Raw genomic sequence first — 13,853 nt, 5'->3', positions numbered from 1 at the left:
CCTCAACGGCTTCATTTTTTTTCTGGCTGTGGTTTTGGTGTTCTCTTGAACAACAGGGATATCATTTTCACCCTTCTACGACTAGTCAATACCCACCTACCTGACTCTAACTGCAAAAAAAACATCTCGGATGATACCGATACTACTCACAATTTAGACCATAGATCTCTAGAAACTCGATTATACTTTGTTCCTCATTCGACTTCTACAAATCTCCATCTTATATTCTTATCCATCATGGATACCCTCGCTCCCCGGTCGAGCGAGAGGCGATCCCCCTCACCAGGGGCTTCTACTCCCTCGGCCTCTACCTCTAACGTCAATCCGGTGAATCTACTTGATCACATTGTTCATGTTGTCGATATTACTCTCGGTGCTTCGAAGCGAGAGCTCGAAGGTGCCGGTAACATGCTGAGCAGGTCCCACTACTCCGATACCTTGCTTCGCTGCTCCAGGTTTTGCGGTGAAGGACCAACAGCATTATACATCTGCAAGGAGATGGTGGAGTCTGCCGGAGATACATCGACAGATTCAATCGACGGTAGGGTTTATGCTACCTCTTAATGATATGATAGAAAGGCTCTAACGATGATCGTTATCAATAGGCCCCACCACCCCTCAGTACAATTTCTCGATTTCGTCTGAACTCTCCACATCACCCCTTACTGTGGCAACTGTAGCTTTGATCAAACGTCCTGCTGCTCTTGAAGCTACCATACCACTTGCCAATCAACTCCAGATCACCAATCTCCCTGGAAACTCGCCTTATGAGATTCTACACTCCCTCATGCACCATGCCCTGGTGCCATACTTCGATGCCTATATCAAAGCGAATCAAACACAGAGTGGGAAGAGCTCTACTCAGGCAGCTGGTCGGTATGCTGACAATGAATCTAAGTCCGGTATTCCCGCTGCCAAGAAGAAGATGGCTGAGCTTGAGCTTGCATTCCTTCATTTGCAGCAGAATATTGAAATCCCGGAGCTCGCACTTGTCATGCACCCAACTGTTCAGGCTGCCATTGAGGAAGCGGTATCTAAAGGGCAAAAGCCTTCTCTTGACCTAATTCCTTCTACTATTGTCAACGATTCTATGTTCCTCAATCAACTCCAGTCAGCTGTCAACTCTTGGATAAAATCGATCCAAACCATTACAAAAATGCAGAGAGATCCCGATTCGGGCAGCGCTACCCAAGAAATCAACTTCTGGCTTAACATGGAATCCGCCTTAGAGGGAATTGAAGAACAGCTTCGAAGCGAGGGTGTTCTCTTAACCCTAGAAATTTTAAGACACGCTAAACGTTTCCACGCCACTGTCTCCTTCATCGCAGACACCGGCCTGAAAGAAGCGTCGGATACTGTCCAAAAATACAACCAACTGATGCGTGATTTCCCGTTGGATGAGCTCTTGTCTGCAACCTCGCTTACCAAGGTCCAGGAAGCACTCATCAAGATCTTTGGTCATATCAACAAAAAGTTGAGAATCACCAGCTACCCTATTAGGAGAGCTTTACCTCTTGTCGAAGCAATTTCTGGAGATCTTGATGATCGATTGCACGAACTCTTGTCTGGAAGGAGATTGATGCATATGGAATACAAGGACTTTGACGCTCTGATGAACGTGGCTGATAGCATCTTTAACACTTGGGATGAAAATGTTAAAGAGTTCACCAATACAGCTCGTGACGTTTCCAGAAAACGAGCAGATAAATTCATTCCTATAAAAGTCACAAAAAGGCATAGCAAGACCCAAGAGCGTCTTACGTATGTCAGGGCCTTCAGACACGGCCACGAACAGCTTCAGCGAACCATTCAAAATGTTCTTGGTCCTGGAAATGACGTTGATGCTCGCGGTGAGCCTAGCGGTCATGCTGCGATCGAAGAAATCGGTGATGTCGATGCCGTGGAAGAGGTTGCTTCGGCATACGCCGCCCTCAAAGATGTCGACGTTCTTGATGTCACCCTAGAAGGTACAGATATCTGGATCTCAGCAGAAAATGCCTACAACGAACGGACATCCCGTGTTGAGAACTCGATCATAGCAAAGTTAAGAGATCGATTAGCTACTGCGAAGAATGCCAACGAGATGTTCCGCGTGTTCTCCAAGTTCAATGCTTTGTTCGTGAGACCAAAGATCCGTGGGGCTATCCAAGAATATCAGACCCAGTTGATCGACAATGTCAAAGCGGATATCGCAGCTTTGCACGAGAGATTCAAGCAGCAGTATGGACACAGCGAAGCCCACGCAATGGCTCAAATGCACGATCTCCCACCGATTGCAGGGGCTATCATATGGGCAAGACAGATAGAACGCCAGCTAAATGCGTATCTAAAGCGTATTGAAGATATTCTTGGCAAAGGTTGGCAGGACTATGCTGAGGGCCAAAAGCTGTTCAGCGAGAGCAATTCCTTTAAGACGAAACTCGAGACTCGCCCCATTTATGAAGCCTGGCTTGCGGATGTCCAGCGACGGAATGTCTCGATTTCCGGCCGTCTCTTCAATATCAACAGGAATCGCGCCCTTGGTAATCAGTTGGAGTTGCTTGTCAACTTTGACCCTCAGGTCATCGCCCTCTTCAAGGAAGTTCGAAATCTCGTCAACCTCAAGTACACTGTTCCACACGCTATCAACAACGTCTCTAAAGAGGCTAAACGAGTTTACCCCTACGCTGTCTCTCTGATGGAATCTGTTCGCACACTCGCTCAGACTAACAAAGTCATTCTGGATATGAGCGATGTCTCTACTCTGTTGTCAGGGTATCAAAACGAAGTACATGTACTAATTGCAAAAGGAATTCCGCTCAAATGGGAAAGCTTCGTTCACAGCTATGACCTCCATATGCGCAATGTTGTATCTTATCTTCCAAATGGTAACATGGAAGGCGGTTCATCACTCGCTGGCCGGGAGTCTCGTCATGTCCAGTTTGTTAGGGAGATGGCTGCAGCTGTTAATATGCTTCAAATAAAGACACAAACCTTGAGTACTATTAACGATAATATCAGAAAGGCTCTCACGGAACTTAAGTCTTGCCCTTATGATACCGAATCACTGAGAACGAGACTTGAAGTTATCCAGACAGCTGTCGACCAGTTGAATTTGGAAAACTTTGTTAACCTACCCCAGTGGGTTGGCGACCTTAATATTCAAATCCAAACCATCCTTCTCAGCCGACTTGAAGAGGCAACAAATACGTGGATCGCAGTTTTCGATGGAACCCTTGCGGAGGACGAGGCAGCACAGCAAAGCAAGCGACGGCCTGATACTGCCGACTCTGAAGGTGAAAAGAAAGACGAGAAGGCTGTGATGTATAGGCCAGTTATGAAACGTTTGGTTCACGAAATCAGTATCAAGAACCAGGTTATTTACTTGGATCCCCCGATGGAATACGCCAGAGCACAGTGGTATAAGCAACTGCATTTGTGGCTTGGTACGTAACAATTTAAAAACTCTTTGGTTTATTATAGAACTAATTAGCTGGGTAGGCGTTGCTTGCAACCTGCACAAGGTCAAAGCCTCCAGATACGAAATGACGGTTCATATTACTGAACGCGAGGTCGAAGATAACTTTGCTGAGCTTGTATGTTTTTTCTTCGTACCCAAGCTTCAGGTATTACCATACTAACGCCCTAAATAGCCCAGCCACTTCCCTGATATGCTTTCAAAAGCATATAACGCCGTCGAGAAGAAAATTACGGAAGTTAGCACTTACGTTGATAAATGGCTTCAATTCCAGAGTCTTTGGGATCTTCAAGCTGAGCAAGTATATGACGTCCTTGGTGCCAATTTGTCAAAATGGCTGCATTTGCTCCAAGAAATCCGCAAGACTCGATCGACTTTCGACACATCTGATGTTAGCCAAGTGTTTGGCCACATCACGATCGACTACGAACAAGTTCAAACTCGTGTCAACGCCAAATACGACTCGTGGCAACACGAGATTCTCATGAAGTTCGCTGGCAAGCTTGGTGTTCGCATGCGTGATGTTCATGCTGAAATCGAGAAAGCTCGCCGAGATCTTGAATCGCAAAGCTTGGAGGCTTCGTCTACCGCACAGGCTGTCACCTTCATTACTATAGTTCAACAATGTAAGAAGAAAGTGAAGGCGTGGGGACCTGAAATGGAGACCTTCAGACAGGGCCAGACAACGCTGAGCAGACAGAGATACCAATTCCCTAACGATTGGCTGTTTGTTGAGCAGATCGACGGAGAGTGGCAAGCCCTCAATGAAATTTTGGCACGAAAGAGCAAGATCGTGCAAGACCAGACTGACGCTCTCAAAGCCAAGATTATTGCGGAAGACAGGGTTGTCACGGACAAGATTACCGCCGTCGTCCAGGAATGGAATGATGAGAAGCCGGTCTCGGGTACTATTGCCCCTGAGGATGCTTCAAGAACACTGAGCACCTTCGAAGCCAGCCTCAACCAGCTTAAGTCCGAGTCTGAGATGGTGGCCAAGGCTAAAGAAGCTTTGGATCTACCCGCTGGGCCAGACAATATTCTGGCATCTATTCTCGAAGAAGTGCAAGACTTCAAGTCTGTCTGGTCTGCCCTGTCAACGATCTGGAAGAGCCTTAACGACCTTCGTGATACTGTCTGGACATCTGTGGTTCCGCGAAAGATTCGTCAAGGTCTTGACGGTCTCATCGGCATGACAAGGGAGATGCCTAGTCGTATGCGTCAGTACGCTGCGTTCGAGCATATACAGAATGTACTGAAGACGCTCGTCTCGGTCAATCCTCTACTCTCAGAGCTAAAAAGTGAAGCTGTCAGAGAAAGGCATTGGGCCAAAATCTTCAAAGCCCTCAAACCCAACCAACGCATCTACCTCACGAGTCTTAATCTCGGTCAGGTTTGGGACCTTAATCTCAAGGCTTCCGAGGTCATTATCAAGGACATTATCGCTCAGGCTCAGGGTGAGATGGCTCTTGAAGAGTTCGTCAAGCAAGTCAAGGAAACCTGGACAAGTTATGTGCTGGATTTGGTGAACTACCAGAACAAGTGCCGTTTGATCCGTGGATGGGACGACTTGTTTGCCAAGTGCAGCGAAAACTTGAATTCCTTGCAAGCAATGAGGCACTCTCCTTACTACAAAGAGTTCGAAGAGGAGGCGAGCAGTTGGGAAGATAAACTCAACAGAGTCCATGTTCTCTTTGATGTTTGGATCGATGTTCAGAGACAATGGGTTTATCTTGAAGGTGTCTTCACAGGTAATGCCGATATCAAACACTTGCTTCCGATAGAAAGTTCCAGATTCCAGAACATCAACTCAGAGTTCTTTGCTGTCATGAAAAAGGTTTACAAGAGCCCATACGTCCTTGACGTTCTCAATATCTCTGGTGTTCAGAAGAGTCTTGAGCGTTTGGCTGAGTTGTTGAACAAGATCCAAAAGGCATTGGGAGAGTATCTCGAACGAGAGCGTGTTTCCTTCCCAAGATTCTACTTTGTTGGTGACGAGGATCTGCTTGAGATCATTGGTAACAGCAATGACACTCACCGTATTGCCAAGCACTTCAAGAAGATGTTCGCTGGATTATCCGGGCTCTTACTGGATGACGACTCTACTATTTACGGGTTCACATCGAAGGAGGGCGAAGAAGTTAAACTGAAGAAACCGATTTCATTGATCAAAATGCCAAAGATCAACGATTGGCTCATGGCTCTTGAAAGCAATATGAAAAGCACTCTCGCGGAACTGTTGGCCGAGGCGGTCGCGGAATTCACACCAATGTTCGAGAGCAATGATTTGGACACTGAGACTTTCAAGGAATATATCGACAAGTATCCAGCTCAGATCGTGGTTCTAGCCACACAAGTTGTCTGGACCATGGCTGTTGAGCAATGCCTTATCAATGGAGGCGACGATCTAGCTAAACTCCACGCCCAAGAAGTCAAGGTTCTGAATCTCTTGGCTACTACTGTCCTTGGTGATCTGAGCCCAATAATGAGGAAGAAGTGCGAACACATGATTACAGAATTCGTCCACCAACGGGATTGCATACAGCGACTCAAGGACAATAACGTTACCAATCCTCAACACTACATCTGGCTCCTGCAGATGAGGTATATGTACAAGCCCGAAGGGGATTTCCTGTCTCGTATAAAGATCAAGATGGCCAATGCTACCCTAGAATACGGGTTCGAATATCTGGGTGTTGCCGAGAGGTTAGTCAGGACACCATTGACGGATCGATGCTTCTTGACATTGACACAGGCTTTGTGTCAACGACTTGGAGGATCTCCATACGGACCAGCTGGTACCGGCAAAACAGAATCCGTCAAGGCCCTCGGTGTTCAGCTTGGACGTTTTACTTTGGTATTCTGCTGCGATGATACTTTCGATTTCCAGGCCATGGGCAGAATTTTCCTGGGCATTTGTCAGGTTGGTGCGTGGGGATGTTTTGACGAGTTCAATCGTCTCGAGGAGCGTATCTTGTCTGCGGTCAGTCAGCAGGTTCAAAATATTCAACAGGGTCTCAAGCGCGCCACCGAGGATCCTGAGTCACAGATTGAGCTTGTTGGAAGGAACTTGAAGGTCAGCGGCAATACTGGTATCTTCATCACCATGAATCCTGGATATGCTGGCCGTTCGAACTTGCCAGACAACTTGAAGAAGCTATTCCGAAGCGTCGCAATGAGTAAGCCAGACAAGGAGTTGATTACCGAAGTCATGCTTTACTCGCAGGGTTTCAACCAAGCCAAGGCTTTGGCAAAACAAACAGTTCCTTTCTTCGATGAATGTTCCAAGAAGCTGTCGAAGCAGGCCCATTACGATTTCGGCTTGCGAGCCCTGAAGAGTGTTCTTGTTAGTTCCGGTGGACTCAAGAGAGCAAGGCTCCAAGACCCTGACTCGGAGCCGGCCCAACCCGGTAACGAGTTGAAGTGGGAAGCTCAGATTATCCTCCAAAGTTTGAGGGAGACCATTGCCCCCAAGCTGATCTGCGAGGATGTCAATATCATGAGAGGCATCGAGCTTACCGCTTTCCCTGGTATTGAATACGTTCCTGGCAATTTGAAGAAGCTGGAGGGGGCCATCAGCAAGATCGCCTTGGAGCAGAATCTGCTTGTCACTGAAACCTGGATGACGAAGGTACTGCAACTCTATCAGATTCAGTCTATCCACCATGGTGTTATGATGGTTGGAGAGTCTGGATCTGGTAAGTCGTCAGCTTGGAAGGTGCTTTTGCAGGCGATGCAACAAGTCGAAGGGGTGGAAGGTGTCTCCCATATCATCGACCCGAAGGTCATGTCAAAGGAAGCTCTTTATGGTAGTCTTGACTCAACAACCAGAGAGTGGACCGATGGGTTGTTCACAAGCATCTTGCGAAAGATTGTGGATAATTTGCGTGGCGAAGATTCGAAGCGGCATTGGATCGTATTTGATGGTGATGTAGACCCAGAGTGGGTTGAGAACTTGAACAGGTAGGAACCATTCTGCTCGAGTATTATTTCGAAGATGACTAACATTGAGATAGTGTTTTGGATGACAACAAATTGTTGACCTTGCCAAATGGTGAGCGTCTTAACCTTCCACCGAATGTGCGCATTATGTTCGAAGTCGAAACTTTGAAATATGCGACACTCGCTACTGTCAGTCGTTGCGGTATGGTCTGGTTCAATAATGATACCGTTACCGACGAAATGATGGTGCAGCACTACCTCAAGACTCTCTCGTCGGTTCCCTTCGAGGATCTCGACGAGGATAATGTCACCACTGGACAAGCTTCCATCAAGGCGTTGAATGTGCAGAAACATATGGCGTTACTGCTCGAACAACAACTTCTACGGGACGGGTTTATCACCAACGTCCTCAACGAAGCTAGTAAATATAACCATATCATGGAGTTCACCGAGGCCAGAGTTTTGAATACCTTATTCTCCCTCCTCAACAAGACCTGCAGGACGATTATTGAGTACAATTTACAACATGTCGATTTTCCACTCGAGGACACCCAAATCGAGAGCTTCGTGTCGAAGAAGATCCTGCTTACTCTTGTATGGAGTTTTACTGGAGATTGTCCCCTCACTGATAGACAAGCCTTCGGCGAGTATATCTGCGGAAGAACTACTATCGGGCTCCCCTCTTTGGGTGATGGCGGCTCTATTATTGATTATGATGTCGGCCTACCCAACGGTGACTGGGTCAGCTGGCAAAACCAAGTCCCACATGTCGAGGTCAACACCCATTCCGTCACCCAAACCGACGTGGTTATTCCAACTCTTGACACTGTTCGCCATGAGGATGTTCTATATTCTTGGCTTGCGGAGCACAAGCCTTTACTTCTTTGCGGCCCCCCTGGTTCTGGTAAAACAATGACTCTGTTTAGCGCCTTGAGAAAGCTGCCAAATATGGAGGTTGTCGGCCTCAACTTTTCGAGCGCAACTACGCCTGACCTTCTCATCAAGACGTTTGAGCAGTACTGCGAATATAGGAAGACTTTAAATGGAGTCATCCTCTCCCCAACTCAGATCGGCCGATGGCTTGTTATCTTCTGTGATGAAATCAACTTGCCCGCGCCAGATAAATACGGAACCCAACGTGCCATCTCTTTCTTGAGACAGTTGGTTGAGCAGAATGGTTTCTGGAAGACGAGCGACAAGACATGGGTTACTCTTGACAGGATTCAGTTCGTGGGCGCTTGTAACCCGCCGACTGATGCCGGTCGTACGCCGATGGGCGCCCGTTTCTTGAGCCATGCACCACTTGTTATGGTTGATTATCCTGGAGAACTCTCACTCATGCAAATTTATGGAACATTCAACAGCGCTGTGTTGAAGATTATTCCAACTCTAAGAGGTTACTCCGAAGCACTCACCAAGGCTATGGTTACTTTCTACTTGGAGAGTCAAATGAGGTTCACGCCGAAGATTCAACCACATTACGTTTACTCGCCCAGAGAGTTGACTAGATGGGTTCGAGGTGTTTACGAAGCCCTCAAACCTCTTGAGACGTTAACACTCGAAGGGTTGGTCAGGATCTGGGCCCATGAGGCACTCCGACTGTTCCAGGATAGGTTGGTCGCCGAAGACGAACGGCAGTGGACCGATGACACAGTCAAGAGAATTGCTCTAGAGTGCTTCCCGAATATCGACGAAGACAAGGCACTCGGTGGACCAATCCTCTTCTCTAACTGGTTGTCGAAGAACTACGTCCCTGTTGATCGCGAACAACTTAGAGATTTTGCACGCGCTAGATTGAAGACATTCTGTGAGGAAGAAGTGGATGTTCCGCTAATTCTGTTCAACGATGTTTTGGAGCACGTCCTGAGGATTGATCGAGTGTTCAGGCAACCGCAAGGTCATCTAATTTTGATTGGTGTCAGTGGCAGTGGAAAGACAACGCTATCTCGCTTTGTTGCTTGGATGAATGGTCTCAAGGTCTTCCAAATCAAGGTCCATGGCAAATACTCTGGTGAAGACTTCGACGAAGACTTGCGAGACGTTCTACGACGTTGTGGTTGTAAGGGCGAGAAGATCTGTTTTATCATGGACGAGGCTAATGTCCTCGACTCTGGTTTCCTGGAGCGAATGAACACTCTTCTCGCCAACGCCGAGGTTCCCGGTCTCTTCGAGGGCGACGATTTCGCAGCCCTGATGACAGCATGCAAGGAGGGTGCTCAAAAACAAGGTCTGCTTCTTGATTCCCAAGAGGAGTTGTACAAGTGGTTCACTCAACAGATTGTCAAGAATCTACATGTTGTGTTCACAATGAACCCACCCCAGGGAGGCCTGGCGTCCAAGGCAGCTACCTCTCCTGCGCTGTTCAATCGTTGCGTGCTCAACTGGTTCGGTGATTGGAGCGACCAGGCCTTCTATCAAGTTGGTACAGAGCTTACACACGGCCTTGATCTCGACCATGCAGGATACAGTGCGCCATCGAGTATTCCTGTTGCTTACAGAGGATTGAGCCTACCACCTTCGCATCGTGAGGCTGTTATCAATGCTATGGTTTATATTCACCACTCGATGCACCAGTTCAATGCTAAGTTATTGAAGCAGCAGGGCAAGATGACCTTCCTTACTCCACGTCACTTTTTGGATTTCGTTGCGCAATACGTTAAGCTCTACAAGGAGAAACGAGAAGATCTTGAGGAACAACAGAGACATTTGAACGTTGGTCTCGACAAGCTTAAGGATACCGTCGAGAAAGTCTCAGATCTGAGGAAGAGCTTGGCGGAAAAGCAAGGACAGCTAGAGAGGAAGAGTGCGGAGGCCAACGAAAAGCTCCAACGCATGGTAGCTGATCAACAAGAGACTGAAAAGAAGCGTGCTGAATCCCTTAAAGTCCAAGCCGCTTTGGAGGTCCAAGAGAAAGAGGTTGCAGAGCGAAAGGAAATTGTGCTGGCTGATCTTGCCAAAGCCGAACCAGCTGTCATCGAAGCCCAAAAGAGTGTTAGCAACATCAACAGGAAGCAGCTTACCGAAGTCAGATCTATGGCAAATCCACCGCAGGGTGTGCAACTGGCTATGGAAGCCGTCTGCTCAATGTTAGGTCAACGGGCGGACAGCTGGAAGAGTATCCAGCAAATTATTCGTCGCGAAGATTTCATTCCAAGCATCGTCAGCTTCGACAACGAGAAGATGATGACTAAGAGCTTGAGAGCTAAGATGCAGACAGACTACTTGTCAAAGCCTAACTTTACGTTTGAGATCGTCAACAGAGCTTCCCGAGCTTGCGGCCCTTTGGTGCAGTGGGTTGAGGCGCAAGTCAACTACAGTGAGATCTTGGATAGAGTTGGGCCTTTGAGAGATGAGGTCGCAGAGTTGGAGCAGAAGGCTGAGGAAACCAAGGAAAATGCTACCGCCATGATGGAAATGATCAAGAGCCTCGAAGAGAGTATTGCACGATACAAGGAAGAGTACGCAGCTCTTATTAGCGAGACACAAGCCATCAAAACGGAAATGTCAAAGGTTCAGTTCAAGGTCGATCGTAGCGTCAAGTTGCTCGACAGTTTGTCTTCTGAAAGAGTCCGTTGGGATGAGAGTAGCAGGTCCTTCGAAACACAGATAGGTACTTTGGTCGGCGATGTGCTCCTCTCTTCTGCTTTCTTGGCATACAGCGGTCTCTACGATCAACAATTCCGAAAGTACATGCTTGAGGAATGGATGAATCATCTTCAATTGTCTGGTATCGAGTACAAACAGCATAACCCAGTTACCGGATACCTCTCGACCGCCGACGAACGGCTGCATTGGCAAGAGAACTCCCTACCAGTCGACGACCTTTGCACAGAGAACGCAATTATTCTCAAGCGATTCAACAGATACCCACTCATCATCGATCCATCTGGAAGAGTAACGGACTTCTTGTCTAATTCTAACAAGGAAAGAAAACTCACAATTACAAGCTTCCTCGATGATTCGTTCACTAAACAGCTTGAGAGTTCTTTGCGTTTCGGTAATCCGATTTTGATTCAGGATGCGGAACATTTGGATCCTATCTTGAATCACGTCTTGAATAAGGAATACCAGAAGACTGGTGGTCGTGTTTTGATCCAACTCGGCAAGCAAGAGATCGACTTTTCGCCTGCATTCAAATTGTACTTGTCGACTCGTGATCCGTCAGCTTCGTTCCCACCAGATATTTGTAGTCGTACCACATTTGTCAATTTTACTGTCACGAAGAGCAGTTTACAAACCCAGACGCTCAACCAAGTCCTAAAGTTCGAGAGGCCCGATGTGGATCAACGACGAAGCAACTTGATGAAGTTACAAGGCGAGTTCAAGTTGCATCTCCGAAAGTTAGAAAAGAGCCTTTTGCAGGCATTGAACGAGAGCAGAGGCAATATCTTAGACGACGACCGTGTTATCGATACTCTTGAAACCTTGAAGAGGGAAGCAGCCGAGGTTTCCAACAAGATGGCCGAAACCGAGGGAGTCATGAGCGAGGTCGAGTCAATCACCAAACAATACGAGATTATCGCAAAAGCCTGCAGCTCCGTTTTCGCTGTCTTAGAACATCTACACCATCTCAACCACTTCTACCAATTCTCGCTTCAGTACTTCTTGGATATCTTCCACGCCGTTCTTTACGAAAACAAGCGCCTAGCCGATGAGAAAAACTACAATTCGCGCATTCAAATCATCTTACGAGACTTGTTCATCACCACTTACCAGCGTACTTCGCTTGGTCTATTGCAGAAAGATCGGGTCACTTTTGCCATGCTGCTCTCTCAAGCTTCGCATTATGTCTTCGACCGTGGAATGATTGACATTCTGCTTGACGAAAATGTTGCCGGCATCGATGTCTCTAGCGAACCCGACAGGCGCGAAGAAGCTCTTAAGAAAGCAAGCGGCCTACCTCTTTTCGAAAACTATCTTGCAAATGTCACACAGGAAGATTGGGACAAGTTTTTCGGGGAGGAGAAGGCAGAAAATCACGTCCCAGTACTATGGGATGAGAAGACTTCCGAGCTAGACAGGTCATTGAAACGTCTCATCATAGTTAAACTTTGCCGTCTCGACAGACTTGTCCCTGCTGCGGAGGCATTCGTCGCAAACGTCTTTGGCAAGGAAATTTTGGACGCCACCGGAGACTTGGGTGATGTTGTGAAGCAAGTGTCTGCAACTACTCCTATTGCTCTTTCATCTTCGCCTGGTTTCGATGCAAGTTACAAAGTTGACAATCTCGTCCAGCAAGTCGGCGCGAACTGCCTCAATATTGCCATGGGTTCCAATGAAGGTCTCGCAATGGCCGACAAAGCTGTCAGCAGCGCCGCATCTGTTGGATCTTGGGTTCTTATCAAGAACGTGCACCTCACTCCTGGATGGCTTCAATCTCTTGAGAAACGTCTTGACGCACTCAAGCCACACCCTGACTTCAGATTATTCTTGTCTATGGAGTCGTCACCTAAGATTCCGGTTAACTTGATCCGTGCATCGAGAGTCTTGATGTTTGAACAACCAGCTGGTGTTCGTGCCAATATGAGAGACTCACTAGGTACTCTTGCTAACCGAAAGAGTAACCAGCCAATCGAGAAGGCCAGAGTTTACTTGCTCCTTTCTTTCTTGCATGCAATTGTGCAGGAGAGACTGCGATATGCACCGACCTTGGGATGGAAAGGATTCTGGGAGTTTAACGATAGCGATGTAAGTACTCTAACCCGATTTGATACTTTAAGTTTGGATTATGGCTAACTTTGAATACAGTACGAATGTTCTGCATTCATCATCGACACTTGGATTGAAGCTGTGGCTCAGAACCGATCAAATGTGGCGCCTACTAAGCTTCCTTGGCCGATGATTCGCTACCTCGTCACGGAAACCTACGGTGGCAAGATTGACGATGAGTCAGACTTCAACCTACTCAGATCGCTTGTTGAAACGGTTTTCACTCCAGCCGCATTCGAGACGGACCATAAGCTCGTCGCTGGTGAGAATCCACTACTTGTCCCCGATGGCAGTGGGATCGATCAGTTCAAGGCATGGGTCAATGGCTTGCCAGAAAGAGAACCGCCAACATGGCTTGGATTGGGAGCAAACAGTGAGAAGTTGTTACTTGTGGGATATGGCAAGAGGATGGTTGGACAACTTGGAACAGTTACAGAGTTATTGGAAGAAGGGGAATCAGTTGGTGAGGCTGCTCCTGCAGCTTAAACCACAGCGTTTTGATATTACGGTCTTATTTAGATATGTGAACCCATGAATTAGCAGCTCGTATGAGCAATTTCATAGCTCTAGAATTTTTAATTGCATGATAGTCGTTTATAATAGGAGACAATTGAATGAATTGATCATTCTCATGAACCTGATGAGTTCCCTATGTGTTGTTTTTCTGATGTGACTCAAATGCCCCGCCAAATTTCTTCACTCCCAAATTGCCCCGCCATCCCACCATCATCATCACACCGCCATCACC

General features: G+C 47.3%; 1 protein-coding gene across 1 annotated transcript; it reads left to right on the top strand.

Moving 5' to 3' along the window:
• Positions 1 to 237: 237 nt before the first annotated feature.
• On the top strand, positions 238 to 13,591 carry DFL_005883 (uncharacterized protein; the record flags this gene model as incomplete). The annotated part of the gene is made up of 6 exons (XM_067635206.1): positions 238 to 541; positions 606 to 3,425; positions 3,481 to 3,575; positions 3,633 to 7,417; positions 7,471 to 13,084; positions 13,145 to 13,591. The coding sequence occupies 6 exons, from the start codon at positions 238 to 240 to the stop codon at positions 13,589 to 13,591; spliced, it is 13,065 nt and encodes a 4,354-aa protein (XP_067489659.1).
• Between the last annotated feature and the right edge of the window lie 262 nt (positions 13,592 to 13,853).

This window comes from Arthrobotrys flagrans, assembly GCF_004000055.1.
Source record: "Arthrobotrys flagrans strain CBS H-5679 chromosome Unknown unitig_9, whole genome shotgun sequence".
Lineage (NCBI taxonomy): Eukaryota > Fungi > Ascomycota > Orbiliomycetes > Orbiliales > Orbiliaceae > Arthrobotrys > Arthrobotrys flagrans.
This window is presented reverse-complemented; position numbering and strand designations above follow the sequence as displayed.